The sequence below is a fragment of the Anopheles aquasalis genome, chromosome Y (genome assembly GCF_943734665.1).
Source record: "Anopheles aquasalis chromosome Y, idAnoAquaMG_Q_19, whole genome shotgun sequence".
Classification (NCBI taxonomy): Eukaryota; Metazoa; Arthropoda; class Insecta; order Diptera; family Culicidae; genus Anopheles; species Anopheles aquasalis.
The window spans coordinates 1,175,830-1,193,329 of NC_064879.1; the positions used below are offsets into that span (position 1 = coordinate 1,175,830).

The window sequence follows — 17,500 nt, forward strand, 5'->3', positions numbered from 1 at the left end:
GATTATTGAGGAAAACATATGTTTTATTCGCGCTAATTTCCCACAAGGTAAGGCACCGGGTGAGCCGCATTAGAGGTCATGTTTCTCAGCTAAATCACATCTCCTTAACACCACGCTCCCGTTTGCAGACACGGAGCTACCGAAGACGAAGCTGTTTCTGTACGCGCGCCGCAACCATCTGGAACTGGCGCGGTACGAGGTGCAGCAGAAGGACAAGCTGTTCAAAGCGATCATCCAATTCGACGGCAAGAGATACAGCAGCACGTTCTGGGAGAAGAGCAAGCGGTTCGCTGAACAGGCCGCCGCACTCGTCTGTCTCGTGCAGCTGGGCGTTGAGCAGCGGGACACGCTGATAGCCAACGGTGCAATGATGAAACCACTTCCCGAAGTCGGCGCTCCGACGCAGAACAGCTTCGACCAATCCGGCCAGAAGGAGACGCACGAACAAAAGCCAGATTGCGAGCTTGCGGTGAAAGATTACGTGGTGGTTTGACCGTCGATATGGATGACCGTGTTCAAATCGAAAGTCCACCCTGCCCGCCTGCCGCAAGCTGCCACAGGATAGCATGAAATGGAGCATCGCTCCGTCCAAAGCGAATGGTCTACGATGCCCTCCGATGAGCATTTCTATCAATGAAATACAATGTTACGTGAATTGTATGCTGTTTTGGTGTGAAATTTCATTCGTCGAAGTAACATCTACCGGGTGCTACATTAAATAATTTTGAAAAATTCAAAGGTATTCGTTTATCACGCTACTTATGTTAGCAATAATACCAAACTAAACGCTAAGCTGGTAGGACGTACCCATTCACCGCGCCATTAACCTACGTTAGTCTGCCTTGATGGGACAGGAACCGCATTTAAAGACACCCAACTGGAAATCGGATCGCACAATTGATCGTGGTTGTTACATCAAGACAGCCATAAAAAGAGCGAATCGTTTTTGAAGATTACTAACGAAGCGCGAAGCTTTGCTTCGCAGATAGACAAAGAATGGTAGCAACCGGTGGTCACAATTTTGAATTGTATTAAAATGTAATGTATTAAAAGCGTTTGCATCGTTTTCCCGTCGAACACGTTTATTGTGGGCCAGCTAACGACCACAGCGGTCTATTAATTTACCAGCAGAAGCACACGCTGGGACACTTAATACGAAAATAGCATAATGGCAGACTATACATACAGTAAAGAGAAGGCGAACGAAGAAATGAAATGCCTCGATGTGTTCAGTGGGGTTTGCACAGCTTGGCCTCGGTTAATCCCCGGAACCGAAGGTAATGGAGAGACGCCGAAAGTCGTGCAACTCGTTGTGCCACACTTCTGCCTCGTCCGTCGGCGCCGGTGGGCTGAGTGCGGTCGGGAACGGTGGCTGGCCCGTCGGACCGCGTTTAGCGCCGTGCTTGCGCAGTGGCAGCACCGTGTCGTACACGTACACGAGCCCGTTGGTGCTGCCGGCAATGTTGCTGCTCCGCACCCACATCACGTTGTACTGGCGGTTGATCCGCAGGACCTGCAATCCGCGCAGCACACGCCACCGGTTGCCCATGTGACCGGGCATCTTGGTGCCCGGCCAAACCCGGGCCTTCTGGCCACCGGCCCCGATGTTGCCCGGACGCCGATGGGTCTTGGTGACGCCGTGCGTCTTCGGCATGCCCTTGAAACCGTGCCGCTTCACCACACCCTGAAACCCACGGTCCACCGTCTTGCCCCGCACGTCGACATAGTCGCCGACCCGGAAGTGATCGACGGTGAGCGCGGTACCGGGTGGGAGCTGCGCCTCGGGTGAAACCAGAAACCGGCATAGGTGCTGCTTTGGTAGGACGCCCGTGTGCTGGAACAGGCCGGCGTACTCCTTTGTAAACAGCGACGGATCACCGTTCTCCGCCCCGACCAGCAGGCAGCCGTACGGTTTGCGCCAGTTGCGCCGCTGCCGTGGTTCCTGCGCCGGCCGATACTCCTCGGGCGGGATGTACTTGACCACCTCGTTCTCCACTATTTGCAGCAGTGTCGTGCGGATTTTGGTGCCGTTGCGCGTCCACAGCGGGTACTGGCCGATCTTCTTCGCGATCACACCGGTCCGCTTGAGTCCGGGCGCCCACTCGGCCACTGGGCCAGCATCCTCGCCACCGGTTCGTAGCTGCAGCAGGTTTACCGTGTGTCGCTCGGCCGCAGCCTGTACCGTTTCTCTCCGCACTTCACCCAGAAACGCGCTGTTCTCCTGGGTAAAGTGTTCATCATGTACCTGTGCGTTTTGGTCAGTTAAAGAAAGCGATTAGAAGAAAGGGTGAAACAGCGAGCGAGCGAGCGAGCGAGCGAGTGCGCAAACAAACACCTACCGTGCGTGTCTTTTTCACAAACCACACCGGGTTCCGTAGCCGTGGTCGGTTGAGGTAGTTCTTCGAGCGTACCGGATTCACAATCCACCTATCGGTCAGCAAGGGGGGCAACAGCATTAGTGTAAGGGCGGGGGAGGACAGGGCCATAACAATACCGCGTGGGCTCCCGGTGTGCCACCCAGTATCACTCACCACGGATGCTGGACCGTCGATCTGAACAGCGTCAATACGCTGCCGAACGATGCCATGGTCACGGTGCGCTTTGCCGGCTTTACCTGCTGCCAGCAGGCAAAGTAGATTTACGTTGCGAGAGGCTCGAATCGAATCGGAATCGTTGCCGAACGAGTTGTCGCCGTTTCACCGCCCGAGATGTCAAACAATGATTAAATAATCACATACCCGGGTTGCCGATGGAGGCGGGGGACGGGCGAGCGAGTAGCAGCTGTCAAATCGCTACATGGCCGATGCCATTCACTCCCGTGCGCATACACTGCTCTGAGCTCCGAGCGCTCCTGCTCGGCCTGTCAACGTGCCGGTCCCTTTGTGACTTGTTCATCCATCAGCGTTGAGCGCGTTCGCCGGTCTGAGCGCGAGAAAGATTGATTTGAAAACACGTGCGAACACGTGTGTCCATCAGCAGCAATTAGCAGCCGGGTAGAGGTGCAGTAAAATTTTCCCAAGGTCACGCACCCAAACAACGTGATTCGAGATGGCCGTCCTCGCTGCGCAGTTGGCTTGGGATGTGCCGCCTTGCACGTTATTCAATTTCATTCTCAATGGGAAGGTATTCGTTTTTTATTTAATTTATTCTTTCGATTTGCTGGAGACACTTACAGACGTCTTCTTTTTGAGGTTTTCACGATAGAACGCAGTTATAGAAGTAACAACCTGCACATTTCGTTGGACGAATCTGAACGAAAAAGCGTTGCTCGCGGTTCTCGGTAGCGGATTGTAACGATGTGCAAGCTAATATGTTTTAGTTTTGTTAATTTCTTTACTGCAAAGTACATTCCATGTGTTACTACTACTACGAAACGAGGATAAGGAAGTATTCGACGTGCATCTTCAACATCATCATCGAATTGCTTTGCTGTAAAGTCTTCTGCGCACTATTCCCGTTGGAAAACGGTCCTTTACCAAATTGTTCTCATATTTTTAGAGTCTGTTCGGGGGAGTAGAATGCGCACAGCAATTCTGCAAAGGTGAGAATACGAAAATTTACCTTCTACCGAGAATGGTCGAGGGAACGGGAGCCCGAAAACGATGCATTGCGTGTGATTAAAAGACGGCATGCGTTTCATGTAGCAAAATGTTTGGTAATAAAAAACTTCAAAACAATCGCTTTAGATTTGGCGGTTCGGCTCAGAATTGGTGTTGGTCTTGGTGTTTGTTCTCGAAAGAATGGAAAGCCTCGGAGTGCGTTGGCCTCGATGTGCGTGCGTGATATCCTTGCATCTTACCCCTGGCATGGATATGATGGTAATGCTTCACGTACTTTCCCTTCGATTCTGGTTGCCGCTCTTGCACGCCATTAGCACACACCCGACGAGCCAACCACTTTTAAGTCCATCACGTCATCAGCATCAGCATGGAAATGAAAAAAATAAATAAAGAAAAGCCAAATATCGATGAATCAGATCCACAGTGTTGGCGGCAGTCGAGAGCAGGCGAGACGTGAAAAACGGTGTTGAAACCCCCGGCCGAAAGGGATGCAAGGTGGGGAGTTTCATCGCTGGGCAGGGATTTTCCGTGGCAGTGATTGGCCCGGCGGTTCCCCCACCAGACGTGTTCTTCGGCCGGGCCGGGCCGGGCCGGGCCGATGGTACACCTACGCGCGCCCTCTATGCCCTTCACCTTCACTACATCGCCCTAAACCGCCCCCCGGCGCACACACCCGGTTGCTTATAGCCAGTGGCTCGGCTCCACTGCGGCATGTTTGCGCATCGCGTACGATCGTTAAATGAAGATGATCAGCAGCGCGCGCAACGCAATCACCGCACGGCACCAGCAATTGTACCGAAATTACCATTGACCTAATAAATCCTTCCATTCCCTCCTTCCCAGCACCAACCCCATTGCCACCTTTCCCTCCCTCCCACTCCCCACTCCCCACTCCACACTCCCCACTCCCCACTCCCTACTCCCCTAGTTTTATGCGCTTACACACCGCTCCAACGAATCACTCCAGTCCAATTCAGTTAATCGCACGCCAGACCGCAACACGAACGACGGTTTGGCTAATAATGCAGCAGCAGCAGCAGCAGCAACAACAACTACCCCCTTCAAGGGATGGAGAGGAGGCGCGGCGCGCGCCGATCTGTTTGCAGTTACAGTTACGGGGCTTTTTTTTTTCTTCTCTACGGTGAACTCGCACAGCTTTCCTCATCTTCCTCTTCTTTCCGTTTCTTTCCGTTTCTCTTTCCTTTTTATTTTTTTCGCCTTCTTCGTTTGCTTGCCCAGTTGCTTCCTCGGTTCCGGTCGCCAGTGGCCGCACTGGATTGGGTGCCATCGCACTGTTCAAAATTCCGATTCCACCGGATTGATAAATCGACCGACCGAATGCATGTGTGTGTGTGTGTTTGTTACCGGCACCAATATTGGCTGCGGAGTGTTAGCGCCCTCCTTCTCCTCCTCCTCATCTTCCTTGTGCCTAGTACACCCCGTCTGCCACCCCCACCACTCCACTCCACTCCGCATTAGGTCTCCGGGGGCCATCCGAGGTTTTGGCCAAGGCTCTCGCCTGGCTCTCCGGCTAAAGGCGCGCTTCGGCTGAGCCTTCGATCTCTTTGGGGGCTGTGTACCCCTAATTTACCCCGCCTTCCTCTTGTCATCCTTCTTTTTCCTTCTCCAGGCGTTTACTGCCTGGCTGGCGGCTGGGGCCGCTGGTGGCTGGTGGCTGGTGCTGCCACTCGAGCCTAACTAGCGCTTCCGTGCGCTTTCACCATCGCCGTCGTACCCGTCGCGCTCGGCTGAGCTCCTCCTTCACCGCGATCTCGGGGCCCGTCTTCCCGGGGGCCGCTCCGCGCTGCTTGATTGCCCGCGAGCGCACACACCACCACCGAAGTCAGTCCGAAACGCACCGCAGCGCTCATTCTAATAAAGTTTCTCCATAAATATTTAGATGGAAAGAAGCAGCGCGGCCATTCCCTCGTGGCCCCAAACACGCGCGATCCTGCTGCAGCGGATCGCGGATGCTGCGTGCAAAATTAATTCCAGCCCTAGCTACGCTCAGCTCTGCTGCTGCTGCTGTCGTCCTTGCTGTTATTTTAACTTGCAAGGTGTGAAAAGATTTTCCCAGAATGACCTTAACGAGCGCGAGGATGACTCATGATTGAGCGAGAATAATGAGACCCCCACAGCATGGACCACAGGGCGTGAGCCTTTTCTGGGCACGGTCTGGGAAAATGCCCCGGGACAGGGGGCGAGCAAAGGCGGAGGGGTGCGAATTATTTTATTTTTTTTATTTTTTGCTATTGGAGTTCCATAACACCGAGTTTGTCGAATAGCCAGAAGTCACCTGCTGACAAATCAGGTGAAAGCGATGGTTTTGGAACGTTATTAGTTGAGTTTTTGGCGAAAAAGTCACGGAAAACCAACACCAGTCGCTTGGTACCAACGGTACCAGTCGAGTTCTGACGCGTTTGAGGCCCAAAACATGTTTCAAAATGTAATTAATGAAGTATCTGAATATGCCAATCTCATCGGCAAGGTCTCTAGTTGTTAATCGATGGTTTTGCAACAAGAAATTTTTGATTTGTTGAGCGTGAGCCTTGCCAATTGACGTTGAATGTCACCTTGATGGACGTTCAACATGTTGTTGACCTTCCTGGAATTCTTTTGACCACTGGTAAACATTTTTATTCAACTTGCCGTAGTCACCAAAGGATTTCTGCATCGTTGTTTACCTATCGGTACACTAAATTTTACACAAATTCTATGCTCAATTGATTTCGAAACATCAAAAAACGAAGAATTCCTCACAAAAAAAAAATCATATTTCAAAAACTAATCATTATTTTGACGTAAAACTTGGCATGAATGTGAATCACAGTACTGAAAACCTACAGAAAATACGAGAATAAAAAGAAATGATTCACACGACTAAATAGTGTACCGATTCGTCTTACTTTCGTGACACAGTAGTATATTTGAATTCTTAGCATACACACAAACACACATACATACAAACAGACACACGCACACACGGGGGGAGTCTCTAGCAGACATGGCGGTTCGAGATGACGCATTTGTTGGTGTTGCGCGAGAACAGCATCCCATCCGGGCAGGTCATATGAACTGACACGAGAATTTGCTGGTGTTGCTTGCTGTGGTGGCCACCAGCCGGGTGAGGTAGAGGATGGTTGGTCGGTGGATCGAGCAGCTTGCACAGGAAGTAGGACCGGCAGTCGACCGAGTTGATGTCGGCGAAGCGCCCGGTCGCCGTACACGGGTACTCGGGGGGTGAGTAGGTCGGCCGGAGGGCACTGGTGGACAGCACTAGGTCCCCACCGTCCACGTCCAGGGTGGCCGATGCGTCCGCCGTTAGCGGCTCGGTGGCAGACCAGGTGAGCCAGGGTGCACCATCGCCCGAACCGGCCCCGGCCCCGGCCGGTTCAGCCACCGGGGAAGTGGCTCGCCGTGGTTCGGTTTCCGATTCCGTGGGACAGTCGGCCGATCCCGTCTCCTCCCCGTCGCCCCGGTCAGCGCCACACTGTACGGGTAGCTGGCACGGGAGGCCACCCACCAGCAGCGGGGACGTCTCACTGCCGACGCAGTGGTCCACGGCCCGGGAGAAGACGGTACCGGCGGGGCAGCGGATCAACACCAGGGCCCACGAACCGGCCGGATCTCGCGTGCAGATGTAGTACGTCCGGCAGGTGGCATCGGCATCGTTCGCGAAACGACCGGATCGGGCGCACCGGCTATCCGGCGGCGCTGGTGCCGGTGACGGTGGTTCACCCGAGGGAACGCCGACCACCGGACACTCGTACTCGGCCGGCGGTACGCAGCGTGTCGTGAGCCACGAGAAGATGGTACCCGGTGGGCACCGTTCCAGGATCGGTGGCTCGAGTGAACCGTCACTGGCCCGCTGGCAACGGTAGAAGCGCCGGCAGCCACCCACGCCGTGCGACCCACGATCCGGGAAGCGGCCGACCGTCACGCACCGGAACGCCTCGGGAACGGTGGCGACGGTGGTGGTCCCATCGTCCGGGCACTGGTAGCTGGTGGCCGGCACACAGCGTCGCTCGTACTCCGAGAACACCGTACCGGGATCGCAGAGGAAGCTGCGTGACACTAGCTGCGGCGCTGCTGCTGCTGCTGCTCCTTGTCCATCGCCCTCACAAAGCCGGTAACCGCGACAGTGCGGTACCGATTCGTCCGGGAACCGGCCGACACCGAGACACACCAGATCGGACAGATAGTGGCCGGTGGCTGGTAGCCTCGTCACCGGCGTCACCGGCGTCACCGGCGTCACCGTCGTCGTTGTCGCTTGTGTTGTCGTTGTTGTGCCCGCTGGCGTCACTGGTGGTGGCATGGACAGCAAGGACGGTAACGGTGGTGGGGGACCACCACCACCACACTCGTACTCGTCCTCCGGCACACAGGCGTGAGCGGGCGGCGAAAAGAGGGGCCGCTCGTCCGGGCACCGCTGCCGGATCGGCACGAACACGCCCGGATCCCGCGTTTTGAGACAGTTGACAAAGTGGCGACAGTCGGGGGACGATTCGAGGACGTACTTGCCACACTCACCACACTCGTACTCGATGGCGTAAAAGTCCTCGAGCGTCGCACAATCGGTACCGGTGATGCAACGCTGGTAACGTCCGCTGAACAGTGCCCCCGGCCAACACTCGTCCTGGCGCGCCGGTGCGAGGACTCGCGACCCGTTACTGCTACCACCAGGCACCAACGCACACGTCAGGTACGTCCGGCAGCTTGGATCGGCCGGGTTCGGGAAGCGACCGGGCCGGGGACACTCCCACGGCGGCCCTGCTCCTTCTGCTTCCCCCCTCTGCTGTCCGTCTGTTGGGAGTGGGGCACCACCAGTGTCCACCTGACCACCGACCAGCACTAGCACCGCGTGCACCACCACCGTCAGCAACAAGAGCGACTGACGCAACGCCCCCATTTCCTTCCACACCTTGGGCAGAGGCCGAATACGAAATGTAAGGTTAGGGGATCGATCGAGGCAAAGGCCCCGGGTTCCGGCTATCCGGTAGGGCTAGCGGATGCGGACTAAATCGCGCCCCAACCGGGACGGTGACTACGCTTTATAGCGCGTGCTAAATGAAGCATATTCCTGCACCTGCCACCCCATTGCGACTCCGTCCTCAGTTTCCGGGCACGTCGGTCATCATTCCGCTCTGGCGAGGTCTGTGCTTGAGATGCAAATTGGTCAACTGGCAGCCGGCAGCTTTCACGCCCCCAAACTTCCATGGCGTAATTGATGCTGGCATGCGCGCGAGCGCGCGACACGCGACCGTCCAAGGTCACACCAGCAGCGAGCGCGTCCAGCCCGCGTTAAGTCAACAGTCCGGGCCGTGGCCGCAGCTGCTGCTCCGTTAGACTGCGGATTTCCTGACTTGGTGACCAATTGGCACGGAACACAGGACGTCCTCGGCGGGTGCGCAGTGGGGTGTGTAAGGAAGGGAAGAAACCAGCGACGACGACGACGACGACGACGACGACGAGCGATCACGAGATCGCTGACACATGGTAAAGGTAGGTTGGATCAATCATAAACAATGTAGCGGGGAGGCTCGGAGCGTCGGTCGCGCTCTGTGTCTTCTATATCTCTATAGGCAATAGGAAATCGAGTTTGATGATGAGCCGGCCACCATTGGCCGTGAAGCTCTCACAAACCACTTACTACACTCTCCACCCTACTGCACCACCCTCCCCACCCCGTCACCGCACCCGCTGGTCCGGCAATTAGAGGCAAGGGAAAACTTATCAAATCAAATATGGCGATAGGCGAAGGGCATGGTACGCGCCCGCGTTTGTGGGGCGGCAGGTGAAACCCCGGGGAGTGACAGTGAGTGATGTTTATGCATTAAGGGGTGCACCACCCCAATTGGTGGTGGCTCAATAAAGGCGTTTCTTGTTTTATGACGACGTGCGCCCCCCCCCCCCTCCCCCTTCCCCCAAAAACGGCCACAAACCAAAGCCGGATCAAAAAACCGGGCTGCCGGACACCCACACAGACACGTGCACGATAGGGAGGGAATCAGGTTTATGGCGATAAGAGGCTCATCTCTGCCCGGGGATCACTCTCTCGCCGATCGGATCACGATCACGGTGGCTCGGCTGGCTGCTTTCTCTCATCGCCCCCCCCCCCCCCTCCCCTCCCTCCAAAGGTGGTCAAGGGGGAGAGGGTGGGCGCAACCGCGATGCCAGGATGCCAGGATCTGCGGTGGCGGATTGTGCGCCCTCGGAACCGTTGCTAAAACTCGACCGCCCCCTCCCTCCTCCTCACCCCACTCTTCTGCCTGTCCACAATTAACTAATGGCCAATGTTTTTATTGTTTTCCCGGTGTGGGGGGGGCGAGATTTTCCAACCTTTTTTGAGTGCCTCCTGCACCTCGGTTGCTCCCTTCCGCGCTTCCCGATGGCGTTGCGTTTTGTGTCCGCGCTGACTAAGGGATTTGCGCTCGCCAGAGGGGTTGCAAAAGGGGGGACAAGAGGGAGGGGGGTTTTGGGGAATCACCGGGGGGCGGGGGGGGGGGGGGGGTAGAGTATATTTGCGCTCTGCTTCACTGCTCACTGCGCCGTTAGCACCGCTGGCGCTGTCGAGCAATACGCCGGTAACGCATCTGCCACTCACATCCCAGACTCTCACTTCTCTCTCTGCCTCTCTCTCTCTCTCTCTCTCTCTCTCTCTCTCTCTCTCTCTCCCTTTCTCTCTTCCTCTTTTTCTTTCATCTCTCTCTCTCGTCGTTCTGCATCGCTCGCGCTGCCACGCACACGCAACCCTTTACACCATTCTTCCTTTTCTTCATGATCACCCACAAATTCGTTCGAATCGCTTGCGCTTCTTCGGCGCGGCACGGGGGCCACTCACGCGCGCCCGGTACGCACCGAGCGGGCGCCCGCGCGATGCTGCTGCTTGTTTTCTTCTACTGTTGGTGGCTTTTCCCGAATCCCGCTGGCCACATTCGGCGCATCTTCATCATCCCGATGCTGTCACTCAGTTGCCATGACGCGGCAGCGCTAGATTCAGGTGCTGGATGGTGATGCGGCGTGCTGGTGGTGGAGGCGGGCCGCAGGCACTCACAGGCGCAGGCACACACGACGACGGTACGGGCGGCGAAAGTGCGCGCCCGCAGGTCGGGCCAGCACCGACCGGGCTCGGGAGCGCCAATAACTACTGTGAGCATCTCCAGCGGCGATTGCATTTATGCTCCGTCAGCCGAGTTGAACGCACACGCGGACCACCCCACACTCCGGTTCAAACTCTTTTCCCCCCTTTTCGTGTTTACTCGAGATATATAAAACTCCGCCGTTCTCGCCGTTCACAAGATCCGTGTTCTTCGCGTTCTCCGTGTGTACCGCGTTCCGTTCGTTCTGTGCGTGCGTGTTTTTGTGGGTGTGTGTCCACCACCATCATCATCATCAGCATCGCTATTATCATCCTTCGAGCCACCGAGCCACCGACTCGTTAACGCGTGCTGTGCTCTGTCTATCGCTCTCCCTATCTCTCTCTTTCTCTCTGTCTCTCTCTCTCTCGCGAGTGAATCGCCGAATCGGAAAAGGTGCCTGCCGAAAAAAAGAAAACCAAGCAAGGTAAAAGCCCCACTCCCAGCCCAGCCTTCCAGCTTTGTTGTTTCCGAGCCACCACAGCCAATCAAACGCCAATCGCCAAACGGCGGCCAACACACAGCGAGCGATCCAAATCCTCATTTCCACAACTCCCGAGCGTGTAAGTGTGTGTGTGTGTGTGTGTGTGTTGAGTGTGGGTGTAGCACGACGGCGGGGGAGAGGAGCGCAGGCAGGACTTACCCCCATGTTTTTCCCCTTTTTTTTTTCATTCACGAGACTCCATTACATTTCTCTTTCATTCGCTTCCTCGCTCCTCGGTAAAGTCCTTGACCGTCAGCCGTCTCCGCATCCCTCGGTCGTGTGTGTGCTTGTGGTTTCGTGTGTGTGTGTGTGTGTGCGTGCGTAGATGTGTCACTGGCGGCTTTCAGCAAGTGTGATAACGTAGCAGCAGCAGCAGCAGCCCGATCACCACCGGAAACTCTTCGAGACCGGCCTCATCCTCCTTACGATCATCCTTACTCTGTCGGCGCCCGTTTTTGGTCATACTCCGGATGCTGCTCGAAGCTCTCGTTCTCCTACTAGCAACCGCAAACGCGCAACGCGACGACACCTACAACAACCACACACAACACGCAGCGCCAACAGCAAACACAGCAAACGAAAACAACGGAGGCGGCCGCTTGCCCGACAGCGGGCTACAGACGGCCAAACAGCGACTTCCAGCGGTGTGCGTGTGCCTCTGTGTGTGTTCGCGCGTTAGTGTCTGACAGACAGACTGACTGTTTTTCCCTGCATTCCTGCCAGGGGCGTCCCTTAACGTCCTTAAACCAGACACACGTTGCGGTGGTGCGTACGCGTGCGGGTGTGTGCGTGCGGGTGTGTGCGTGCGTGCCGGTACGGTTGCGTTGGTACAGAGGGTCGTCTTCTTCGGCTATATTTATCTCCGGCTCCGTGTGTCAAGTTCCATTGCCCTCCCTCCCCCCAAGAGGGCTTTTTGGACAAAGAGACTGTGTCGCCGGCACGGCCCGGTTTGTTCCAGCGGGGGGCCCGCCCGGGGCGCATGTTCTTCGCGCATGCGAGACACGACCGTGAGTCACCCCCGCGCTGCATCTGCACACACACACACACACACACACAGACATTGGCGTACCGGCAAAAGAATGTGCCTTTTTTGCTACCAGGGGCCCCGCAATCCCTTTTCGGTGAGGTCCCCGGCCGGTTCTTTGTTCCTCCGAGATGGTGATGCTCCGAGGAGGACCAGCAGCACGCCAGACAGACAAGGCAGACCTGGAAAGGCCTGGAAGGATGTGGTGTGTCTGGGCAATCAGCGCTAGACGGCGCCACGGCGTGCGGTGTTCGCCTCTTCGGTTCGTTGGGTTTTCCATGGGCGGAAAAACGCCTCCCCCGCGGGGGGGGGGGGGGACGTTGGAAGGAACCTGGAGCGCCAGCGCAGCGCCTTTCTTTTGAAGCCCGTTCGCTTGGTTCTTGCTCGGTTTTTGCACACATTTTGCTCTCGCTTCGCTACCTTGCGTCCTCTATCGGTTCAGTAGGGTTCCCTTCCTTCCCGTAGCCACTAATTTACCCTTAGCGACGCCACTCTTCTTCTTCTTCTTCGTCCTCCAAGTTGCTGGAAGGGGGAGTGGGCTGCTACTTCTTTCCGTGCGCCGCGCCGCGCCGCGCCGCGCGCTTCACGCTCATTTCACACATGCGCACATTCCCCCTTTTCCGTTTTGTGGCTGTGTGCGAGTGTGAAAATAGGCGTGGAAATGTTTGCAGATTGCACCTCAGAGATACCACAGAAGAAGAGGTAGCAGCAGCAGCAGAAGCTGAGTCATTGTACCTTTGTTGCAGCTCTACTCCATCTCCCACTACGAGCTGTGTCTGTTCTCCCGAGGCGCTCTCTGGCCCTCATTGCTGACTAATGGCCAACAGGCTGCGCTGCGCTGCGCTTGCTTACCACGTCTCGCCCTCTGGCTGTCTATGGCCTAGCCCTAGAGAGCTGGCTGGCTGGCTGGCTGGCTGCGTTGGTCTTGGAGCCGTGCATTTATGGTTGATGAAGCAGCAGCAGCAGCGACCACGAGAGAGAGAGAGAGAGGCCGCCGACACCGATTTGCACAGCAATTTTAGGCTCACGGAGTAGCTCGAGAACCCTCCTGCACCTGCACCTGTACGTCCCCCCCACATTGGAAGCATAGAATCAATTAGGCGGCGAGCGAAGAACCATCGACGGTGGACGGTGAACGGTGGCGGTGGTTCGGATCATCATCAAGCGATGATGGTGGTGCTACTGGAAGCTGGCAGGCATGAACAGCGGTAACGAGGGTGAAAGCCCGGCGGCCGGCGGGGATGGAAAATGGAAAAGCAAATTTATTCGATTCGCACTGTTGAGCGCGACTCGGCACACCGGCCGCCGGCGCGATGATGGCTTTCACTCCGGTGAAGGGGTTTGTGGTTTGCGGGTACTCCCCGCTTAACAAGGTGTCCCGTGTGCCGGTGTGCGGTCTGCTGCTGCTGCAGCTGCTGGTGTTTCTGGCGTGATTATCGACGGCCCCTCGTCTCTCCGACCCAGCCCCCCCCCCCCTCCCCCAATCACCCCAGCTGCACCGAGTTGATGTGTGGCGCGCGCCGGCCAATAAGCGACCGCTATGTATCTCGTTGATTGACGCTTTATCGCTGGTGCGGCTGTCCAACAACTTCCTCAGTTGATCCCGGATAGAGTTCCGGAACGGTGCGCGATTAAAGCGATACCAGGAGCACACACACATACACATCGCCGCCGTAGAGTGCAATCAAACCCCAAACATCTCATTCCCCGTTCACCAGGAGCAGGATAAGTTCCGGAAAGGATAATTATGGTGTTGAATTTCTTGGGGCCGGGGCTTCCCCCGCCGAAAGCCTCCCAAAAAAACCGGTACGACGCGGTCATATCGGGTTTTTGGAGCCCCTCCCCTCTTCACACCCCAGCTGCTCTGCAACCCCAGATTCCGGTAGATCGAACGGTGGTTCGACGTTCGGCCGCGCGAGATCTATTGTTCACCGCCCCCCCCCACCGCTCCGTCTGATGCCCCTTTCGCTCGTTTTCTTTTCTCGCTCTCTCTCTCTCTCTGGATCGTTTCTGCTGCTGCTTGCGCTTTGCCGACTTGCCGTGTTTTTTTGGTGTTGCTCTCCATCGCGATCCACTCCGCTTGCTAATCCCGCTTCCCTCTTTTGGGGGGATGAGGGAGTAGCATAATCTGCTCGAATTATCTCGCGAGCTTGCGAGTGAGATACAAAAGAAGGTAAACGTGCGAGAGAGAGAGAGAGAGAGAGAGAGAGAGAGAGAGAGAGAGAGAGAGAGAGAGCGGGAGCCACCGGTGTACCGGTTCATTTCTCCTCCGGTCCGGATCCGCTACAGTAAATCCGCTGGCGAGAGGGCATTAGCCTCATCTCGCTGCTGGCTCCGATACACGTAGCCCCGCCGGAGGGGGGTTGGGGGAGCCCTGGAAGCAATGGAAGCAATTGCAATCGTTCTAACCTCACTCTGCCGGCCACGTGGCAACCAGCGCCATCTTGTTCTGCTGCTGGATCGATCGATACAGAGATTCCTAGAATCCTTGCGCGCGTTGTGTGTTGTCGGAGTGTCTGTGTGTTTGTGTGCATAGGTAAAAGGGAGGACCACGCCACACCCAAAAAAGAGCCCGCCCGAGAGCCACACCAAACAGCCAAGGATCTACCAAGGCACAGCGGGTCACAGTTTAGCACAAGACACTCACTGGTTAAAAGAGAGATGAGTATGGCCCGGCCCGGTTGCCGGACATCTGGCGAACACATGGTGCGTTTGCGACACTCCCCCTCCCCCCCCCCCCCCCCCCCCCCCCCCCCGGAGAGGGGATGGTTGATGCATCGTTCCGTTCCGTTCCATTCGTTTCATCCGCGCCGTCAGCGGAAGGTGCCACGGGCCCCCCCCCCCCCCCCCCCACCCCGTTGGTGGTTATTCAAGGTTAGCAAGTTGCCACCGAAAACCGCACGGTGCGCGTGATTGGCAGACAACCATCATGCCTGCGGCTTTCCGGCCGGATGGCCCACAACCACTCGCTTTGTCTCGCCGTTTGGCGTTGTCCACGTCCCGTTTGGCGAAACCGGAACACTGGCTGGGCCGGGCCGGGCCGGGCCCGGTCTGCTATCTTTATGGTGCTCTCTGCGCCTCTCTCTCTCTCTCTCTCTCTCTCCTTCTCCCTTTTGCGTTTGGTTTGCGTACTTTTTTTTTGTTTTATTTCATTTTCGCGCCAACAAATCCAGCCTCTGGGGGGAGGGGGAGCGCCAGCTGCTGCTGCTGCTGCTGCTGTTCGTGATGGTGGCCTCCTTACTCCGAGCCACCGAGGAATGGAATCGTTGAGCGATCGTCATCATCATCACGATGTGCTACTCTGGGTTGGAAAATTACTCCCGTTATTTGCTCACACACACACACACACACACACACAAGCATACACAAATTGGCAAGACAACCAGCCAGCCAGTCAGCACGCACGCTCTGACCGGGCTGCCGGGAAAATGCCGTTTCCACACCGGAGAAAGGCTCCCCATCTTTCTCTTGAACTCGATGGTGTGGGGCGCGGGGAGAGGCAAACAGAAGGGGCATGGTGAAGATGGGAGTGCGAGGGGCACCGTTTTTCCTTTTTGGTTGCTTCTTTCCGGTTTCCCGTTAGTGACGGCGGCCATCATGTGAGTGGCCGTGGTCCAATTAGCCATTGATTTGATTTTTGTTGTTGTTGTTTTACTCCTCGCACCTTCCTTCCCCACCCATCCACCGCCATTTTTTTTTTCTCCAAAGGGTAGAGGTGTCCGATCCGGAGTGCACGCCACCATTATTTTTTTTTTGTGACGCTCGAAACGTGGTTCAACGTTTGATTAATGTATAAATATTGATCGCGTGTAGGCTACATTGAAGCACTTTGTCAAGAAAAGATGCAAAAGATTCGCAGAAAGCTGAAAACAGATTGTTTGGGGTCGAAACTTGATGTCTTGGCTAATCTGTTAGCCACTGGCACTTAAAGTGTACATAGCTTCGGCTTCGGCGACTAATTTACTACATTTGCAGTCCCTTTTTCTTCACTGTTTCGCACCACCACGCCAATGGGCTATGGGCTTGACATTTTCACCACTCGACCACACGTCTGCTGGAGCTCTTGATCATCCATAGCAATGCTGCCTGCAAATGATCAGCAAAATAAATCGTTTATGATGCAGAAATAATATTGATGACCGGTTTAGATGTTATATCAGCATCAGCAGAGCAGCTACACGGTTGGTACGCTTGCGCGGAACGACAGAGTGGTGTGTGTCTGGAGAGAGCAACAATAGCATTGAGAGGGTTGAAGGGTTGAATGTCAGTTGACATGCAAATCCTCCAGCAGCTCCCCCTTCCAAAAAGCACCAAACACTTCCTGGGAGCCGGCTTGCTGTACCTTTTCGCCTTTTTCTTTCGCTTTCTTCTTCTTCTTGTATTCGCTTAGTCATATCCCGCCCGCCCCCTCCTCCTGGATGGTGATCTATATGGTGGCCCCATAGTTCCCGTTGAGCGCGTGAGGCCATCAATAAAACAACAAATCAAACAAATCAACGCGCGGAGAAAACGGAGAGCACGGTTTCGTGAAAGTCTCGGCACCGTGCGCGTGCATGCGTGGCGAAATGGGTGGACGGGCAGGAACTGTGAAAAGCAGCATCTCCAACACATGCATTATGCATGTCCCCCCCCCCCCCCCTCCCGCGTCGACTCACTGGCTTACCGTTTTCTCTCGCTTGCTCTCTCGCTTCTATTTCTCGGTTTCTGTTTTCCTCTTCTTTTCGGTGGTCCTTGCACCGGTGCACCGGGAAAACCCCGGGCTCACTTCCCAGATCGAGGCCAAGCACCCTTCACAAATATCGGTTTTTCGCACACCCTCCCCCCCCCCCCCCCCCTCATTCCTTCCTTTGTTCCCCCTTGGGGGGAGGGAGCGTTATCTGATTTTTATCTACCTGTAAGAAAGTTTTACTACCTGCCTGTGCCGAGGGTGTTGCGTGTGTGTGCTCCGCTTTCCCAATAGCGGAACACAGCCAGTAATCCGTCCACTTTCACAGCCGGCCATCCATCCATCACCGGGCATCAGAGAGATCCCCCAGCCCCCTCCCCCCGGACCCGTTCGTTCAATCATCTCTCGTCTCGTCACTTGACTCTCTCTCTCTCTCTCTCTCTCTGTCTCTCTTTCTATCGTCTTCGCCGTCGTCGTCGATTAAGGGGATGGGATTGCATCGGTAAGGGGTGTCGGAGGGGGTGTGGGGAGAAGATATTGGTACGTGACAAACGGGGGCCATTACCCGCGGACCCGAGAACGGACGACCAGAGAAGAAAAGAGGAGTAGAGGAAGCACAAACAAAATGCA

At 55.9% G+C, this 17,500-nt stretch overlaps 3 protein-coding genes across 5 annotated transcripts in view; 2 read left to right on the forward strand and 1 right to left on the reverse strand.

Annotated features, from left to right (window-relative positions):
* Positions 1 to 948, forward strand: part of LOC126579649 (tRNA-dihydrouridine(20) synthase [NAD(P)+]-like) — a 2,389-nt gene extending 1,441 nt beyond the window's left edge. The window contains exons 5-6 of the mRNA XM_050243148.1: positions 1 to 47; positions 129 to 948. The exon at positions 1 to 47 is cut by the window's left edge and continues 165 nt beyond it. Of these exons, the coding sequence (XP_050099105.1) occupies positions 1 to 47; positions 129 to 493 (412 nt within the window). The 3' untranslated portion in view covers positions 494 to 948. The remainder of the gene's footprint in view (positions 48 to 128) is intronic.
* Positions 949 to 1,061: 113 nt separating this feature from the next.
* Positions 1,062 to 2,707, reverse strand: LOC126579653 (39S ribosomal protein L3, mitochondrial-like). The gene is made up of 3 exons (XM_050243158.1): positions 2,532 to 2,707; positions 2,340 to 2,427; positions 1,062 to 2,245 (listed from the first exon to the last, which is right to left on the reverse strand). The coding sequence occupies exons 1-3, from the start codon at positions 2,585 to 2,587 to the stop codon at positions 1,259 to 1,261; spliced, it is 1,131 nt and encodes a 376-aa protein (XP_050099115.1). The 5' UTR covers positions 2,588 to 2,707; the 3' UTR covers positions 1,062 to 1,258.
* Positions 2,708 to 10,768: 8,061 nt separating this feature from the next.
* Positions 10,769 to 17,500, forward strand: part of LOC126579650 (protein singed) — a 12,066-nt gene continuing 5,334 nt past the window's right edge. Inside the window, exon 1 of one of the 3 annotated variants that reach the window (XM_050243149.1) lies at positions 10,769 to 11,123. The gene's annotated coding sequence lies outside the window, so the exon portion shown is untranslated. Of the gene's footprint in view, positions 11,124 to 11,182; positions 11,260 to 17,500 lie in introns of those variants that run through there. The other 2 variants (XM_050243151.1, XM_050243152.1) reach the window with 2 other exon arrangements.